Source organism: Acanthochromis polyacanthus, chromosome 20 (assembly GCF_021347895.1).
Source record: "Acanthochromis polyacanthus isolate Apoly-LR-REF ecotype Palm Island chromosome 20, KAUST_Apoly_ChrSc, whole genome shotgun sequence".
Classification (NCBI taxonomy): Eukaryota; Metazoa; Chordata; class Actinopteri; family Pomacentridae; genus Acanthochromis; species Acanthochromis polyacanthus.
The window spans coordinates 30908566-30928177 of NC_067132.1; the positions used below are offsets into that span (position 1 = coordinate 30908566).

The 19612-nt window shown below is 39.3% G+C and overlaps 1 protein-coding gene across 2 annotated transcripts in view; it reads left to right on the forward strand.

Moving 5' to 3' along the window:
- The window catches only part of rreb1a (ras responsive element binding protein 1a), a 72934-nt gene that overhangs the window by 29750 nt on the left and 23572 nt on the right, over nucleotides 1–19612 (forward strand). The window contains exons 2-5 of one of the 2 annotated variants that reach the window (XM_051940381.1): nucleotides 5405–5501; nucleotides 18437–18547; nucleotides 18618–18843; nucleotides 19445–19514. In XM_051940381.1, the coding sequence (XP_051796341.1) occupies nucleotides 18442–18547; nucleotides 18618–18843; nucleotides 19445–19514 (402 nt within the window). In that variant the 5' untranslated portion in view covers nucleotides 5405–5501; nucleotides 18437–18441. The remainder of the gene's footprint in view (nucleotides 1–5404; nucleotides 5502–18436; nucleotides 18548–18617; nucleotides 18844–19444; nucleotides 19515–19612) is intronic. The other variant, XM_051940380.1, reaches the window with a different exon arrangement.

Here is a 19612-nt window from a genome sequence, read left to right on the forward strand (position 1 = left end):
TGCTGAAATGACCCAATGAGAAACAAATATATAATGAAAATGACAAAAAATGAATTTTTGTCATGTGACTGTTGGTCTCAACTGACTCACTAAAGGTTCCACGGTTGTGGAGAAAAATGCAGAATTTTTAGTTTTTTTCAAAATCTGTTTGGCATAAATGATTAATTTTTAGCAATTTTTAAAACCAGCCTTATAGAATAATGTGATATTGGTTTAATGTTGCAAATTTGGGGTCAGATTTTGATATAGGCACATCTCTGGTGATTTACTTTGAAAAGTCACTGAATTTTCTTAACGTGACTGTTGTTCACAGCTGCATCAATCATAGCTTGTTGATTACACAGAAGAGTGCAGAATTTTTTGTTTTTGACAGAATCTGGTTTGAGTGAACCGTTTATTTTTGGCTAATTTTTAAAAGACTTGTCGAATAAAGTTTCATTTTGGTTCAATATTGTGATTTTAACCTCAGATTTTTCAACTCTCCGGTGATTAGCTCGAGGCGTCGGCAGAATTTCTGCTCCTCATCGTTTCGTAGTAATTGTGTGGCGTTGATCAGCGTAAACCCTCCACGCTGCTGGAATGAACGACGCCGGCGTCTCCGGTTGGCGGTTTTAAGCTGCACCGAGCCGTTTAGCGCTGCAAAGCTACAAACAATGTAGCCGAACAAAGCTAAGGCCAGTTAGCGGGGCTAGCTCATTAGCTGCAGGATTAGCGGGGGCTTTGTGTGCTGGAGGGGAACATGGTGATAAATCCTGGTTTAGGTGGGAGCCGAGGCACCTCCCTGTGTCGGCTTACACTTATTCTATCAGCTCCAGGCTCAGCCCGTTAGCGGAGACAGCAGCTCTGCTTTAATTTCAGGTGTTTAAACTGTCCTGCTAGCATCACAATCCACAGAGTTTAGGCTGAAATACACGTCAGATACCTCAAATCTCACCTTATTTAATCAACAAAAGCACATTTTTACATGCATCTCCCAAAAAAGATCTCCTAAATACCCGAGAACAATGACAGATTAATGTTTTTATCAATTATTTTATGGACTAATCAGGTTGTAGCTAACATTAGCACACCACCTCGCTGCTGCAGAACTACTAGAGAATAACTTAGTTTTTAGGTTTTCATGAGTACTTCAGTAATTCAGTGACAGTTGTTGGTGTGCACAAAGCAAACAAAAGCTGCTAAAAGTGAATTTAAATTTCTAAAAAATTAAAAATTCTGTCCATTTCTGCAGTAATAAGGAGCTTTGTTGTTTTGCTAGAGCCTGAGAATGATTTTTTTGTTCATATGTTGGAAATTAACTATTTTAGCAGCTTTTGTTTGCTGTGCGTCGCCCAGGATTTACTTAAAAACTTGTCTGACGTTGTTCTGGATTGGTTTGGGTGGTTTTAGACGTAGTTTTGATTCTACGCTGGTTTTTTGCTGGATCATGGTCGCCTACCTTTGAACTTGTTCTGGATTGGTTTTAGACTAGTTAGCTGGTTTTACAGTGGTTTTTGGCAGGTTTTATTCTGGTATCATGGTATTGGAGTGATTTTAGATCTTTAATTGAGGTTGGACAGATTCTGGTTTAAGTGTTTGACAGGATTTGGACAGTTGTTAGATGAATTATGAACTGATTTTGGACTTTTTTTGGACCAATTTTTGACTTAGACTTGAACTGGTTGGAGCTGAATTCTTGGCAGGTTTCAGGTTTCCTTTAGACTTAGTTCAAGTTTGGTTTTGAAACTAGTTTTAGTGTTTTGTTGCAGAATTTTAGACTAGTTTCAGACTTGGTTCATGCTAGTTTTAGGCTCATTTTTACCTTGTGTTAGGCAGGTCTTAGACTTAGTTTTGACCTGGTTTTACACGACTCCTAGTAGATTATAGACTGCTTTCAGGCTTAGTTTTAGACTTGGTTTTAGGTTTAGTTTTGAACTGATTCTACACTGGTTTTGGGCACCATTTAGGCTGGTTTTACAGTTACTTTTTGAACTTGTTTTGGACTGGTTTTAGACTAGTTTCAGACTGATTTCAGACTTGGTTTTGGACGTAGTTTTGAACTGCTTCTACAGTGGTTTTAGGCACCATTTAGGCTGGTTTCAGGCTGGTTTACAGTTACTTTGAACTTGTTTTGGACTGGTTTAAGACCAGTTTTAGATGTAGTTTGAGCTCATTGACACTGGTTTTTAACAGGTTGTCTGCTGGCTTCAGGCTTTGTTTAGACTATTTTCAGACTCTTCAGACTGGCTTCCATCTGTTTTTTCAGTGTAATAGCTAATTTGCCTGCTTCATGTTCCAAAATGTAAGCAGGTCTCACTGATGCTCCTCATGACTTGCTTCCAGTTTTTTACATTTTATTCAGAGTTGTTCACGGTTAGTTATTCAGCTCGTCAGTGAGCAGGAGGCGCTAACTGAATTTGTCGCACCTAATTTCATAAAACCTAAACAAACGTGTTTAAATTTGCGATCCTGGAAACATCAGCAGTAATAAAGACTCTTGTTGTTGGATGTAAAGTCCAGGTAGATTTTCCATAGTCTGAATAAATGAGGACATAAAACCGTGTCCGTGTTGAGTTTCTTGTTTCTGATGTAAACTGAGTTCCCAGTGATGTCGGCGTCTTCAGTCCTGCTCCTGTTTTCCTCTCATCCTCCTCACCTCCATCCTCATGTTGCCTCCTAATTAGTCTTACCAGTCCTCTAAGCTCTTAATCTTTCCCCTTGCTCCGTCTCCATCCCCCCTCTGTTTTTCCTCCATCATCCCTCCATCCATAAATACATCGGCGAGCTGTGCAGCCTGTTGCATTCCCTTATCCGTCCATCTTTTTCCTCCTATCTTGTGTTTCTGTCAAGATTTCCCCCCTCCGTCCTCCCCCTCAGCCTCACCTCGCTTCGCCTCCTCCATCAGCAGCAGATTATCGTCTTTGTGCCGCTCAGTTTAAGCCTCCGTTTCCACCGCACGTCGCCTTTTTGCTGCTTCTTTTGTTTCGGTTTTAACCCTCTGAGCGTCACGTTTTCTCTCACTTTTTAAATGCACAGCCTCAGCCAGAAGGACAGAGAGCTGAGAAATGTCTAATTATGAAATAAAACGATAACAAAAAGATTATTTATTTTACAGAAATTTTAAAAAATAAGTGTGTGGAAAAAAAATAGTGCCTCCAAATACTATAGATAATTAAACATTTGCTTTTTAAAATTATTTCTACATATTTTTTTGCCATGTGACTGTCAGTTGCAGCTGAGTCACCAATGGCTCATAGATCTGATGAAAAATGCAGAATTTTTTGTTTAAGAATAACTTTAGTTTAATAAAGATTTGATTTTTGGCTGATTTTAATTTTTTTGAGATGTGACTGTTGGTCGCAGCTGAGTCACTGATGGCTTCACCGTTGTTGCAAAGAGTGCAGAATTTTTATGCATATTTTACAAAATCTGGTTAAAATAAATTATTCATTTCAAATAAGACATACAGTATGAAGGTATTTTCATGAAATCAAACAATTTTATGGCTTATATTTTCTGCTCCACAGTCTGCAGTTCACCCGAAAAATCACAGATTTTTACTGAATTTTCCGTTGGGCTGAATCACAAATGGCTGAACAGATCTGACAAAAAGTACAGAATTCTTAAGTTTTATATAAACTTTGGTTTTAGCAATTTTTTTTAAAATGAGACCTTAGATGAAATAAGCTTGGACTCCCCCTTCTGCTTTGTGTGAACGCTGCCTGCAGTTCAGCCGAAAAGTCACAGATTTTTATCGACCAAACCGTTGGTCGCAGTAAAGACAAACGTGGCTTCACGGTTGTGTAGTGAAGTGCAGAATTTTTTTTTTTTTTTTTACAGAATCTTGTTTGAGTAAACTGTTTATTTTTGTGTAATTTTAAACCAAAATATAGAAAAATGGATTGTGATGAAGTATCACTATTTTCAGCTTGGACTCTCTGCTCTGTGTGAACGCTGCCTGCAGTTCAGCCGAAAACTCACAGATTTTTATCGACCAAACCGTTGGCCGCAGTAAAGACTATCATGGCTTAATGGCTGCATCAGGAAGTGCAGAATTTTCTGTTTTCTACAAAATCAAGTTAATACAAATGATTGATTTTTGGCAGATTTTTGAAAATGAAACGCAGAATAAAGAGATTTTATGAACTACAGAGCAGCACATTACAGATGTGAGTAGTTCAGGGACCGTTGGAAAGCTGAAATCAGATGATTCTTCCTGTTTTACAGTTTCTTGCTTTGGTCATGTCTGTGATCATGCCTTTCAAACTTGCTGGTGGGTTTTGTTGTTCAGAGGGTTGAACTGAAGCGCTAAACTTCCTCCCGCAGTCGACAAACTCCTCAGAATGTGTTTTTTCCAGCTTCATAAATAATCTTATTTGTCCTCATCTCCTCCTCAGAGGCTAAATTACTGCTAAATATTTGTGAATGAGGAGTTTGACCCTGAATGCAGCTGCTGTAAAGCCGAGTTTTCCGTGTCAGAGTCTCCCTGTTATCTTCCGTTGGCCTACATTGTGCAGATAGCGGGTATCTGTGTTTCCCATGATGCACCGCGGCGGGTCCAGGTTGTGTTATCTGGGTCCTATCGGTGTGTCGCCCTGTGTACTTTCAGACCCGCTTTTGTGTAACGTCACACCTGAACTCTTCAGGGATTTTAAATAATAAAACTTTCCCTTGGGTCCGTTTGCGTCTCACAGCTTCTAGTTTGTGCGTCGTTTGTCGTGTTTTCTTCCCCGATGTGCACAAAAACACAACCTGTGTCCCCGTTAGCTTGTGGGTAGAAGTTCGTGTTTGTTTATTTTGTTGCAAATGTTTGTTTTCCTCAAGCAAATGTTTGTTTTTGTGCGTGTGTGCTTTGTGGACTAATGTGGCTGTTGTTGTCTAAATGTGTGTTTATTTGTTGTAAGCTTGTTTACAAATAAATTGTTTTTCTTATTTTGTTTGTTGTTCATTACTTTGTGGTTTACATGTTGTGTGTTTTGTTTATTTTGGTGTAAATGTGTTTTTTACACCAGTGAATTTTGTGTTTAACCGTGTGTGTATTTTGTTGTTTGTAAATGTGTTTCTTTATTGTGTACTTGTTTGTTTGTTGTTTAAATCTGAATTTGTGTTTTGCGTGACTGCGTCTTTTTCGTTTAGTTTTTCTTGTTTACATATTGTGTGCTTGTCTATTTTGTTGTTAATGTGTTGTTGTTTAAACCTGTGAAGTTTGTGTTTGTTGTTTACTCCTGTGTTTGTGTTGTGCTTTTTGTAAATGTGTGTTTGTTTACTGTGTGAACTTGCTTGTTTCGTTGTGTGAATCTATGATTTAGTATTTTGTGTAACTGACAGTTTCCTCCTCGGTTAACGGTGTTTGTTGTTTATTGTTGTTTACACCTGTGTGAGTGTGTGTGTGTTACTGACTGTCTCTCTGTGCTCTCCCCTGCAGTGTGAGCAGTGGTTGCAGACACACACACAACAAACCCCGCCCCCTCCCGCCCCGAGACTCGAGCCGATCGATCGATCGTTGCTTTCCGATCAGAACGGTAAATATGCTCCTCCTCCTCCTCCTTCATCCTCCATCACCGCCTCCTCCTGTCTCTCCTCCTCATCCTCATCCTTCATCCCTCCTCCATCGTTTCCTCCACGGTCGGAGTCGCACCTGCATCACCTTCCTGGCTCCGCCCCCTCTGTCCCGTGACACCTTTGGGTGCCGTCGGGCGTTTCCTGTTTCTCACTTTGTTCCGCCCTCACGGCTCTCAATGCGGCTCTGTCTATTTCCTGAAGCTCCTCGTTCCCTCGCTGCCTCCTCTGCTTCAGCTTGCATGGCGTTTGGTCGTCTTTGCGTGTCGCTCGGCGGCTCCGACTGCTTGACCTGTTTTCAGCTTCTGTCTGGACGATGTTTGTAGTTTAACCCTCTGAACCCCAACCACAAGTTTCTTTTTGTCACTTGCTGTGCAGAAAATTGAGATTTTGGTATTATTAGTTGAGCTTAATTTAGTTTTTATGCTTATGTTGGTGTTCGTAGCTGAAATAGCTAACTAGCATCCTTTAATGTTCGTATATAAATATATACTGCTAACACGTGCTAAGTAGGGGCGAGTACAATGATTATTAAATGCTTCGTTCTAAAGTAGCACAGAAGTAGCTTAGTGTTCCACATTGTCTCCTTTTCTGTTATTTGTACTTTACAGCACTATATAAATGAGTAGAGATGCTAAGCTAGGCTAGCTACCATTTTGTAGTAAGCAGTAAGGTTCTCTGCCTTTGTGTGACTGAAAGTGATGCTAGCTCATTATGCTAATGCTCTTTAGCTTGTGGTGTAACTGTTTGTGGCCCAGCAGCAGGGAACATGAATGCAAACTACGGTTATTTTTGTGTTTATTAGGTGAGCTTAATGTCATTTTTATGCTTATGCTGGTTTTAGTAGCTAGCTAGCATCCATTTGTGTTCATATATATATACTGCTAACAAATGCCAAACGGGGGCTTGCGTTACGAAAATAGATCAAAAGTAGCTTAGCTTTCCACACCGTCTCCTTTTATTTGTACTTTTTAGCTGTACAAAGCTGAGTATGAGATGCTAAGCTAGCTACCAGACTGTAGTAAACAGTGAGGCTCTTTGCTTTTGTGGGGCTGTAAATGATGCAAATCAATATTTAAATTTGCACAAGAAAATAGTAGAATTTAAAATGTCACTGATCAGCTGCATTGACAAAAACAAGTAAATGCAGAAATGTTTTTAAACCGTACTTAACAGTGGAAAAAGAACTTCACAGGAAAGTCGTGTTTGTTTTTATTAGCCATGAAATTAACACAAAAAAACCTTCAAAATGAAAATCTATATGTAACTGTAGTGAAATATAATAAAAGATGTGGTTATTTTAAATCGCGTAAAACTGATTTTAGATTTTTCATACCAGAAAGCAGAAGGTAAAATCCTCCTGATGAACTGCATCGACAAAAACTTAAGTTTAAAAATAACTTTAGAGTGCATTTTAGTGAATTTTGATCCATGAAAACAACAGAAAAATCCCTAAAATAAAAATATATATGTAAAACTAGTAAAAAAGAAATAAAGATGAGGGTATTTTAAATTGATTTTCACTTTTTTTCACACAAGAAAGCAACAGGTATAATCTTTCAAAACAAATAATCTCGAGTTTTAAAGTAAGTCTAGAGTGAATTTTAGTGAATTTCCAACCATTAAATCGACACAAGCGGCTGCATGTTTCAGGTTTTTGATGCTCGCAGCAGATTCTCAGCAGAACTTTGTGTTTGGTAAGATGGGCGGCACACACACACACACTCACAGGATGAATGTGTGTGTGAGTGTAGGAATCTGCGAGCTGATTGGCCGAGAGCCGGCAGACATTTTCCACAGCGGTGCCGCTCTCTGATTGGCCGGGGCGCTCCCCTCCCCCCGCTCTGGTATGCTGTACAGTGGAGCGATGATATCTGGGCGCTTTATCACGGCGGGTCTAAACTCCACACAAACAGACGACGGGTCAATGTGTAACCGTGGAAACGCAGCGAGGTGATGCAAGACGGCAGCAGCAGCAGGAGGAGGAGGAGGAGGGAGGATGAGGAGCGGGAGGTAGAAGCTAAAAGATGGAGGAGGAAAAGAGAAAACCAAAGGGAGGGATGGAAAAAGATGGAGAGAGCGGTCAAAAGTATGCGGACACCCCTGAAGCAACGTCCACAGAACATAAATAAATAAAACGGCTAAAAGACGACAAAAAAACTACAGAAGAAGAAAGAAAAAGTAGATACGAGATGTGACCAAAAGTATGTGGACGCCATGTTACAACACAAACAAAACAAATAATTAACAACAATTAACCAAACTACAGGAGATGAAAGACAAAGTAGACACACAATGTGATTGAAAGTATGTGGACACACAGTTCTAACACATCTTTCTCATTAAAAAATGCCCAAAAACACATGAAAATTAGCTAGATTTCCAGAGTAGACGGTGCAGAAAGAAGTAGAAACAGGATGCAACACAAACAAAACAGCTAATTAACAACAAATCGCAAAACTACAGGATGCAGACGGCCCAGTTAAACAGTTTTTAAAGACAAAATAAGTAAAAAAAAATACATGAAAATTGTTCCAAGTTGTTGTTTTCAGATGAAGAAAATGTATTTCTGAGTACAGCGATTTAATAAAACTGCTAATGAGAACAATAAAACTACAAGAGAGGAGAGAAAGATTAAAAGTATGTGGACACCCTTTACAGTACAATATTTTACTACATAATTTTGGTGCAAAATTTAGAAATGAATCCCATAAATACATACATGTTAATAGAAAAAGAATTTTCATTTTGACCGTTGCTGCAAAAGCTACAATTAGTCGACTTTGGGGTGTAAAAGATATGAGCTAAAGTAAGCAGACGTCCCGTTACAATGCAGTATTTCATTTCTTTGTTTTTGGTGTAAAATTCTGAAATAAGCCCCATAAAGTAATGCATTCTAATAAAATGAGATAAAAATACTTTTCATTAAGACTGCTGTAGAAACTGCAGTAAAACCTACAATTAGTTGACTTTGGAGTAAGAATATACTGTATTTTTTAAATATTAGGGAGTGAAATAGAAAGCTAATTTACAACAACAAACTACAGTAAAGATGTGTTTTTTTTTAACTCGATTAAAATGTGAGTTTTTGCACCAGGAAGCAGCCAAAACTGTAGTTTTCTGTGATTTCTTTTCCAACTTGTGCTGCGTCTGGATGAAAACTTTCATCTATTTGTGCACAAACACAAATTAAAAACCAGCTGAGTAACGATCCTCCGCATCTTCCAAACCCTCCTGCAACAGAAAGTGTGTGGTTTCGTAAGGGAGTGTTAACAAGTTTGGGCAAAATCCTGCAGCGGTGGAGGATGGGTGATGGCAGCCGGGTGTGAGGAGGAGGAGGAGGCGGGGGTTGAGGAGGCAGGGGGAGGGTCCATCAATCTCCCTCTCGCACATGGGGAAGCAGCAAAGCACTCTCTGGCGACTCTCGTGAGCTTCCTGTTGTGCTCCAGAGATAAAGAGGGAGAGATTCTTTCGGTTTCTGCTGCCGCGGGGAGATTCTGAGGCATCACTTCTGGCCTTTTCCAGATTTCCAACAAGTTTTCTGCTGTTGGTTCTGTTGCACGTGTGCAAAAAGAACCCCGAAAAACAGCATGAGTTGCTAATTTTAGCATTTAAAACACAATGTCGGCTGTCTTTGCTTCACTCTGCCCGCTTGAGGGTAACACAACGAAGGAAATGTTGTGAAATGCAGCAGCTTCAGTTTGTTTTCTTTGGTGTTTTTGTTGTTGTAACTTTACCAAGCATCCAGTGTTGTAGTAGTAGGATTTATATATAAACTAAAGAGCTGTAGAAATACAAAAAAACAGTAAAACTAAAAATACAACGTCCACAAAGTTATATAAATGTACCGTACAACAAAATATTTCGAAAATATGCAGAATTTGAAATAGTATGCATAATTATTAAAAGATTATGTTTTCTGCATGGATACACCAAACAGAAAACATGAATATTAAAGAAATTGTATAAAGAATATAAAGAAATTGTATTAGAATAATTATATAAAAACAAAGAAATCTAAACATTGTATATAAATACATTACAAAATAAATAAAAAAATATGAATAGCACCCAGGATTATGTCATGTAGCTTTCACAACTGATTAAAGAAAAAATCTTTTCATATTTTTCTAAATATTTGCACACTAATTACTATCCTTGTGGAGATCAAATGAACAGAAAACCGTATAGTTTTTGCAATAACAAAACCAAGAGATATATCAAACAATGCATACATATGGGAAAAATAATAATATTCCAAAACTTTGCATAAATAAATTGCATAGTAATTAAAAACAGAATGTACAAAACACAGTATAGTAGCGTACACAGCCTGTAAAAGATTCTGTTTTTAAAAGGATTTTAAATGTTCTTGTAGATATTTTTGTGTTTAAAATTAGGCTAATTTGCTAACCGTTATCAATTTAAATAGCAAAATTTACAGCTAAACTGTTAAAAACAGCTTGTGTTGGCTAAAAAGCTTGAAATGCTAGCATTTCAGTGTGTTTGTTTGACATCAGTAGCACAGTTTGCTTATTTAGCTTCATATTCAACCAAATTTAAATAGATTTCTACTAATTTGCTAACTGGTATTAGCTTAGTAAGCAAAATGAATTGCTCTGCTGTTAGCTTCAACTAAGTTGTACACATTTTTTAAGTGAAACAAAGATAGCTTACGAGACGAAAAGACCTTAGATGTTAGCAGTTTAATGTGGTCCTGTTATATATCAGAGTTTTGCTAATGTAGCTTCACAAAAAAATTGGCTAGTTTATCAAATCAGTCGCTTAAGTGTTTAGCTAATTACTTTCAAGTGTTTGTTAGCTTATGTTGGCTGACCAGACTGAGATGCTAGCACCTAAATGTGATCCAGTTTTTGTTCAGAATTATGAAGTTTGCTCATGTAGCAAAACATTCACACAATTCAAAGTACAATTTAGCTTGTTTATTGATTATTATCAATGAAAACACAGACAGTTTATGTTGACTAATAAGCTTCAGAAGCTAACCGTTTAAGTTTTGCTAATTTAGCTTCACACAAAAATCGTCTAGTTTGTAAAGTCAGTTGCTAAACTGTTAGTGTTGACTAGTAACCTTCAGAAGCTAACAGCTAGATGTTTGCTAATGTAGCTTAACATTATAAAAAGATAAAATAACAATAGATTCCAGTTTGTACAATCAGTCACTTAAACAGTTAAACTAATTACCTTCAGTTGCTAACATCAGTTTGTCAGTTAAACAAAGGAATCTTGTGCTGGCTTATAAGGCGCAGATGCTAGCAGTTTGTTGTGATCCTGTTGTACATCAGAAGTACACAATTTGCTAATCAAGCTTCATGTTCATAAAAGTAAAAATAAATGGCTAGTTTGCTAGCTAATATTAAATTTGACAACTAAATCAGTTGCTAAACTGCTAATTATCTTCAGTTGTCAGTTAAACAAAGACAGCTTGTTTTAGCTTGTAGCTTCAGACGCTAGCACTCTAATGTGATTCTGTTCTACATCAGACACTCAGAGTTTTTAATGCAGCAACAGCAGGTAAGATTCAAAATTAATATTGAGCAGTGATGAAGAATACTCACATGGTTACAGTTTATGAATAACTCATTTCTGATGTGGTTGATGGAGAGTGTGTTAATTTAAAAATGAACTAGCAAGCCTCATTAGCCTCAGATGCTAGTATTAGTAGTTTTTTACACTTGTCTGTTGTTGGTGTCTTGTTGGGGATTAGGTGTAATTTATTTTAGCATAATCCTCAACTTAATTTACAAACAGGCTTCTGGTGAAACACTTCCAGCTTCCGTATTGTTCTGAAGGTGGTGTGATACCGCAGCGTGGATGAATGTTTGCAGGAATGTTTATGAGCGCTGCGCTGCCATTTTGAGCGAGATAAGATGAGAGAATGATAGATGGTAGATGAAGAGAGAGCGACAGTTAGGAGGAGGTAATAAATAGCCAACATATGGTGAGTGGATCCCTTCCTCCCCCACTATCTGCCCCATACATCCCTCCATCCTGGCCTCTAAACACAGACTGTTAGCCGACACCGGGCAGGACGCACCGATACAAATATCCCAGCGCACAAAAAGAGCCTCATATAATTATAAATGGAGGAGATGCAAGCAGAAAGAGTCGAGTCCTCAGGCGCTGTTTGCTTTCTGCAGCAGGTGTCACTTTTGTCAGTTTGCCTCTGCCTTGGTGGGGCCGTAAATGATGCTACCTCAGTGCGCTAATGCTATTTAGCTTGTGGGTGTAGCAGTTTGTGGCACAACAGCAGGAAAATGAATACAGAAGATAGTATTTTTGGTTTTTATTTAGTTTAATTTTAGTTTATATGCCACCAACCACTTGCTTATTGTCTCCTTTTGGATTATTTGTACTTCACAGCACTACAGAAATGAGTAGGGATCCTACGCTAGGCTAGCTTTCAGGTTATAGTAAGCAGTATGGCTCGTTCGGCTGTATATGATGCTAGTACAGTGCACTAATGCTCTTCAGCATGTGTGTTTAGCAGTTTGTGGCACACAGAAGGAAAATGAATGCAGAAGATTAAGTAAGCTTAACTTAGTTTTTCTTCATAAGTCGATGTTAGTAGCTAATTAACATCCTTTTATGTTCATATACTGCTAACAAAAGCTAAATAGGGGATTGTATGATGAAAATAGCACAGGAGTAGCTTACCATTCCACCAACCTGTTGCTTATCGTCTTCTTTTATGTTATTTGTACTTTATAGCAGTAGGAAAATGAGTAGAGATGCTAAGCTAGCCTAGCTTCTGGATTGTAGTAAACAGTAAGGCTTGTGGGGCATGTGGGTGTAGCAGTTTGTGGCACAACAGCAGGGAACCTGAAAATGTTATTAAGCAAGCTTATTTTAGATTTTTTGCTTATGTTGGTGTTAGTAGCAGAAGTAGCTAACTGGCATCCTTTTGTGTGCATATATATGCTGCTAACATGCTAAATAGGGGATTGTATGATGAAAATAGCACAGGAGTAGCTTAGCATTCCACTAACCAATTGCTTAATGTCTCATTTTATATTATTTGTGCTTTATAGCACTATAAAATGAGTAGGGACGCTAAACTGAGCTAGCTCCTTGGTTTTCTGCCTTTGTAGGGTTGCTCTATTTGCTAACATTGTTTAGCTTGTGGGTGTAGCAGTTTGTGGCACAGCAGCAATGAAAATTTAAAGAAGATGGTATTTTTGGTGTTTTATTGATTTAAATTTTGAAATTAAGGTTTTATACTTATGTTGTTAGTAGCTGAAGTAGCTAACTAACATCCTGTTATGCTCATATATGCACTGCTAACACATGCTAAACTGGGCACTGTGTGATGGTTGTTAAATGCTTGGTTCAATACGTAGCACAGGAGTAGCTTAGCATTCCATCAACCAGTAGCTTATCATGTCCTTTAACAGTATGTACTTTTTTGCACCACAAAAATGAGTAGAGATGCTAAGCTAGGCTAGCTGCCATTCAGTAGTAAGTATGGCATATTTGTCTGAAACTATTTGATATGGGATATTTGGTATTTACTGGTAAATTAGCATTACATGCGTTTCAGTCTGCTTGTGTTGTAGTCTGTGATGGCTGCACGGCTTTCATCATGCCATGTGTGATGATAATGAAACCGTTCTATTGTATTCTATTCCATTTTGCTTTGAAAGACAGACTTTTGGTTGGTTTTTTTTGCAAATTTTTGCTAGAAAAATCGATTTATTTATGGCGAATTTGTGAGACATAAAGTGATTTTGATGAAATATTCCGACTTTAAGCTCAGATTTGGTTATTTTTTTCCAACTACTAGCTTGAATATGTCACCATTTCTTGTGGACTTTACAGCTCCTGTTTTGATCTCTGGTGTCATTTTATGGTTCAGAAGCTGGTGGACTTTTTATTTGTGCTGAAATCACAAAAACTTGCAGCAGCAGCTCATCTGTCCAGATTTTATGTCTCAGCTGTGACGTTCAATGAACGGAGGCAGCGATGGAGAGGATTTAAGGGGTTTTTGATGACAGGACACTTCCCTCCGTCCATGCATCCCTCCGTCCCCCACCCTGCTGCCCAGAGATGAGCGTCTGTCACTGGGTTACATCTCCACACAGGTGCTGCTCGGCAGGACGCTCCGGTTGTGACCTCAGTCTGACCCGAAACACAGAAATTGGATGGGAAACCGAGCAAAATGTGCAAAGTTTGTGCAAAATATAGCACGTTTTTGAACACTACTTGGAGCACAGCGGTGTTCTTCTGGAAGCCGGTGGTTAAATCTGGACTGAAAATGTAGTTTAGGTGAGAAAATACTGCTGATGCCACGTTTCACTTCAAAAACAGTTAACTTCACTACAAAATCCTTTTTAAATGGGACTTTAAAGTAGTAGAAAGCAGCTTTTATTAATAAATTTAACAACAACCCTTTTAAAAACAGAAGGAAAAAGACCAAGGAGACGAAACAAAAGTTAAGCACTTTCAAAATAAAACAATACCACACCAGATTCAATCATAAAATGTCTTATGCAAGAAAGAAAAAAGCGGACTAAAAATGAGGGTAAAACCGTCGAAAATATACTCAAGAATAAATAGAATTAATGTGTAAATAAATAAAGGGTTAAAGACAATAAAAGGAACAAATAAATCAGATAAAATAGACGAAGTCACGTAACAGCGACAACCTTTAACCTGCAAACTGAGGTGAGCTGAAGGTCTAACGCACAGAAACACACACAAAGATACACAGATACACACACACACAGAAAAAGCACACAAACACACACTTGGGTTCATCCATTTACTCCGAGGCTTCCACCACGATGACCTTTTCTTCTGCTTTAGCATGGATGTGCAAGAATGTCAGCAGTGTGTGTGTGTGTGTGTGTGTTGTGAGTCAGGAGGGAGTGTCAGAGTGTGTGAGGATGATGGCTGGGAACAGATGTAGTAACGTCTACAGGCGTGTTCACTGTACGTACAGAGCGATCCGGTAGCTTCATCATCCAGTCACATGATTAACATCCAATACTCCTAGAACTCTGGAATCAATGAAACAGGAAGCCTTTTCACAATAGAAACAGTCATGGCTTTTGGTTCTTTGATAGATTCCGGTTTCAGTCTGTTTTGACTCCTCTGGACACTATACCTACCGTCAAGCATGGAGGTGGCGGTATCATTTCACCTTCAGCTTAACTGACTCAAGTCTGAATAAGAAAGACGACAAATCTAATTGAATGGTACCAATTCTGGCACCAATTCCGGCGCCGTTCCACTAGATTTTTCATCTTTCTGACTTGTTTCTTCTTCAGGTTCTTGATGGGTTTAAGTCAGGACTTTGGGGAGACCAGTCTAGAACCTTCATTCTAGAACCTTCATTCCAGCCTGATGGAACCATTTCTTTACCACGTCTGATGTGTGTTTGGACTCATTGTCTAGTTGAAACATCCAACTGTGTCCAAGATCAACCTTCTGCTGATGGTTTTAAGTTTTAATCCTCCTTCCTCATTGTTCCATTTACTTTGTGGAAAGCTCCACTTCCACAGAGCATGATACTGCCACCTCCATGCTCGGTGGTAGTTTTGATGTTCTTGGGATTAAAAATAAAAACTAAGACGGTCGAAAACAAGTCCAAAAGAATGTTCAAAACCAGTCAGAATACAGTTTGAAACCAGTTTTAAAGCACCTCTAGAAAGCCCCAGAGCATGATACTGCCACCTCCATGCTTGATGGTAGGTTTGGTGTTCTTGGGGTTAAAAGATAACCTTTAACCTTCCGTTCTTGCTCCATCTGACCTCAGAACTTTCTCTGTGGCTCCACCTGTGTTTTGTTCTCACCAAACTCCACTCACATTTCCATCGTTTTCAGACTTTCTCTCTGGGTTCTTTTTTTCCTGTTCTCACTGAACTTGGTTAACGTTTTTGTTAACTTTTGACTCTAGACGTTCCGGTCAATGATTAGCTGAACTCTAAAACTAAAATAAACAGATGTGACAACAGCTCAGACTGGAACATGAATCCAGCAGAGGTCACGGCTTCAGTGTGTTTTATTTTGTAATAGCGCCACCTGTCTGTGGTAGGATAGACTTTCCTCCACCTTCCATCCCTCCATCTCCATCCTTCCTCCTCCTCCTCCTCCTCCTCTCTCCTCTCGCTGCCATCTGTCGCCATTCGTTTCTGCCGGCTGTAAAAAGTGCCGACCGAGCACCGCGTCGGCCAATCACAGCGTCCGAGTGTGTGTGTGTGTGTGTGTGTGTGTGTGTGTGTGTGTGTGTGTGTGTGTGTGTGTGTGTGTGTGTGTGTGTGTGTGTGTGTGTGTGTGTGTGTGTGTGTGTGTGTGTGTGTGCGCACCTGCTGCAGGCCTGTAACAGTTTGTCATGTCAGAGCAGCGATACACTCGGAGGTCAGTGGAAACACAACACAACCTCAGAGCCAGTTGTCAGCAGTCAGTCGCAGAGACACACTCTTCTTCTTCTTCTTCTTCTTCTTTTTCTTTTTCTTCTTCTTCTTCTTCTTCTCCTTCTTCTTCCAAACTCTGATGGAATTTTATGAAACGAAAACATAAAGCTCACGTCTAGTGTAAAGAAGATGCCAAAGATTCTCCAGTTCTTTATTCTCCTGGAACTCCACTGATTTTTACTCATTTCTAGACCTTCTCTCCGGCTTCTTTACCTTTTTATTGTCCCTAAAATTCAAGAGTGTGTTCATCGTTTTTAGGCACTAAACTCCACTGTCGTTCTTGTAACTTTTAGTCTTTCTGTCTGGCTTCGTCAGTTTATTTATTCTCACTAAACTCCACTGATGTTTTAGTTATTTGTAGACTTTCTCTCCTGCCTCTTTACTTTGCTTTTGGCACCAAAACTCCTCGACGTATTCATCGGTTTCTTTACTTGTTTATTCTCACCAAACTCTGTTGATATTTTAGTTATTTTTTAGACGTTCTCTGTACTTTTTCCTGTTCTGTTCTTACCATAACTCAGGACATTGTTTTTAGACTTTCTCTCTGGTTTCTCTAATTAGTTTTTCTCTTCAAACTCCCTGGATGTTGTGGTTGTTTTTAGGTTTTCTCTGTGGGTTCTCCTGTTGTTTATTCTCACCAAACTGCACTGACGCTTTCATGATTTCTAGACTTTATCATTGGCTTCTTTAGTTTTATTAGTGACACCAAAAATCATGGATGTATTCATCGTTTTTAGTCTTTCTCTCTGGCTTCTCTTAAAACAAAGAACTCCACTGGTATTCTTGTCATTCTTAGACTTTCTCAGCAGCTTTTCCTGTTATTTATTCTCACCAAACTCCACTGATGTCTCCGTTCCTTTTGGACTTTCTCTCTGGTTTCTTGAGTTTATTTTTCTCACCAAACTCCCTGGATATTGTGGTTGTTTTTAGGTTTTCTCTGTGGTTTCTCCTGTTGTTTATTCTCACCAAACTCCCTTCAGATTTCCATCATTTTTCGGTTTTCTTTCTGACGTCTTCGTACGTTTTCCTGCGTCGTTCCGTCTCACCAGCCTCTTTGGGCGTTTAGTAGTTTTTTAGTAGTTTTCTTGTTGGTTTTTTTCGAGCTTTCAGTGTCTCTGCTGCTGTTGCTGGTGCTGCTGCTTTTCCATCTTCCTCCTCTCTGGGTTTTCCTTTGAAGGAGGAATGTGAAACTCCCTCTAACACCACAGAGCCTCTCTCTGAGCTGGAGGAGGAAGTGGCCGGTCTTCCTGTGGGGGCAGCCCGACGGGAAGCAGTAATTACCCCTCCTCTCCCAGAAAAGCCCCGTTAAAACAGGTGTGAGCCGTCGGTCCGGCCTCTGGTCCAATCGGCGTGGAGCCAGAGCCGAAGGTCGTCCTCTCCGTCACGTTCGTCCCGGTAGATCGGAGGGAAACCCGAGGAGGATGCTGGGAACGCTCCGTTGAAACGCTCCGACTTTTAGTTTCGCTTCGGTCCGATTTGCAGCCCTGAACAGTGAAAATGCGCTTTAGGAAAACGTTCTGGGGTGAAACCAGACACTGCAGTGCTCCAGAGCTATTCTGATCCCAGCCTTCAACCTTCACACGGCGAGGAAGCTCCCGGTTCACTGACGGTTAAAGAAGCGGCTCAGCCTCTGAAAGCCCCTCTAGTGTTTCCTCGCTGCACATTCTCACTCAGCTTTCTGTCGATTCGCTGCAGATCGATGAAACGTTTCAGTTTTTGCTGAATCTCGACTGAAAAACTTCCAGATTCTTTAGAGGAGTTTGGTGTTTCAGATTAGCAAGGAAGCCGTGTGTTTATTCTCCAGATGAGTTTCTCTGATGTTTGTTCAGTGGGAAATGTGTAAAAAGGAAAAGTTACGCTGAACAAAAACACATTTCCTGGATTGTTTATTTTGCAAAAAAAATGTAAAATATACTGGACTTGTTTCAGTTTTATTACCTATTTGAATAAAATGGACCACAGTTTGCTCTTTTTTTGTAAAATAAAGGAAAGTATTTTTTAACATAATTTATTTTGCAAATATTTTGTTTTCATTTTCAGCTTCTATAAATTGTACAAAAATATGCTGAAAATGTTGAAAAGAAATGTATTTTTTGGATTCTTTATTTTGCAAAAAACAAAAAAAATTCTCAGAAATGTCTAAAAAATACTATGCTGGTCTTCTCTTATTTTTAAGTTCTGTTATCTATTTGAAAAATATACGAGAATTTCAATGAAGCGGCCAACATTTTTAAATTTATTTCTGTATTGAGTAAAATAAAATAAGATAATTTTCTTAGGATTTGTTTCAAAAATGTTGATTTTTTTTCCATTTTCAGTGTCTTTGGAACCAAAAATAGAATTTATTTTATTGCACAAAAATGGAAAAAGCCTGACAGGAACGTTTTTCCTCCCTAACATGCCGTCGATGTGTTTCAGATTATTTTCTGGACTTATCGGTTTGTGTTTTTGTTCTTTTCCAGCCGTCATGGAAAACTCCACAGAGGAGCTGCAGGAAGGGGGAGGAGCCAGCGCTGCCGTTAAAGAAGAGGAGGCGGAGCTGACAGAGGAGAAAACGCACAGTAACCTCAAAGGTACGTGAGAAACCCGTCAAAACCCGACGAGCTCATCCAGCAGACGTTAACCTGGTTCCAACCTCCTCAGGAGCGCTGAACGGAGTGATGGAGGCCGGCGGAGGAGAGAAGCTACAGAACGGAGACCGAGGAGGAGGAATGATGGGAGCCGAAGGAGGAGGAGGAGGAGACCTGTCCTCCATCAACGCCATGATGTCAGCGGTGATGTCAGCGGCAGGAAGCATCAACGGCGGAGGAGACGCAGATGGAGGCAGCGGAGTCACTTCAGCCAACTCCTCAGCCGGACCGTCGCCGAGGTGACGCAACGTTTAGACGCTTCAAAGGGAATTATAGCGGATTCTAAGAGTTTTTATTCACTCGTCCAACGTTTCTCCAGTCCTCACCAACACTAAAAAACAGAAAGTGACTCTACATATGACAGATGTTTAACTGTTTACTACTTTAATTAGTTTCTGTACTTGTTTACTCTCTGCTCTGTGTAAACACTGCCTGCAGTTCAACCAAACATCCCAGAATTTTTGCCACTTCACTGTTGGTCACAGCTAAGCCACTGATAGCTTCACTGTTGCACCAAAAATTACAGAATTTTTAGTTTTTTACAGAATCTGGTGAAAATAAACATTTTATTTTTTATTAATTTTTAAACAAGACACTTAGAACACATGAATTGATGAGTTCAAGGACCGTTGGAAAATTGAAAATCTGATGATTCTTTCTTGATGATAAATGTGAATTTGGTGATTATTTTATTATTGATTATAAACAGCAATAATAATAATAATGATGAGAAAGTGGAAGTCCAACACTCCAGAGGAGCTGTTTACCTCCATCAGCCTGTAAATACACAAAGTTTGACAAAATAAATCCACTAAAGCGTTTCTTCTTCTCTGCCTGCAGCCCATCGCCCAGCAAGTCGATCACAGCGGCCATGAGAGCCCCACCGAGCCGCAACGCTCGCCGCACCCAGGTACACAACACAACAAAAAACAACACAACAAGAGAAAAACATCAAAACAAAAAGCAACAAAACAAGAGAAAACAAAACATGAGAAAAAACATCAAAGC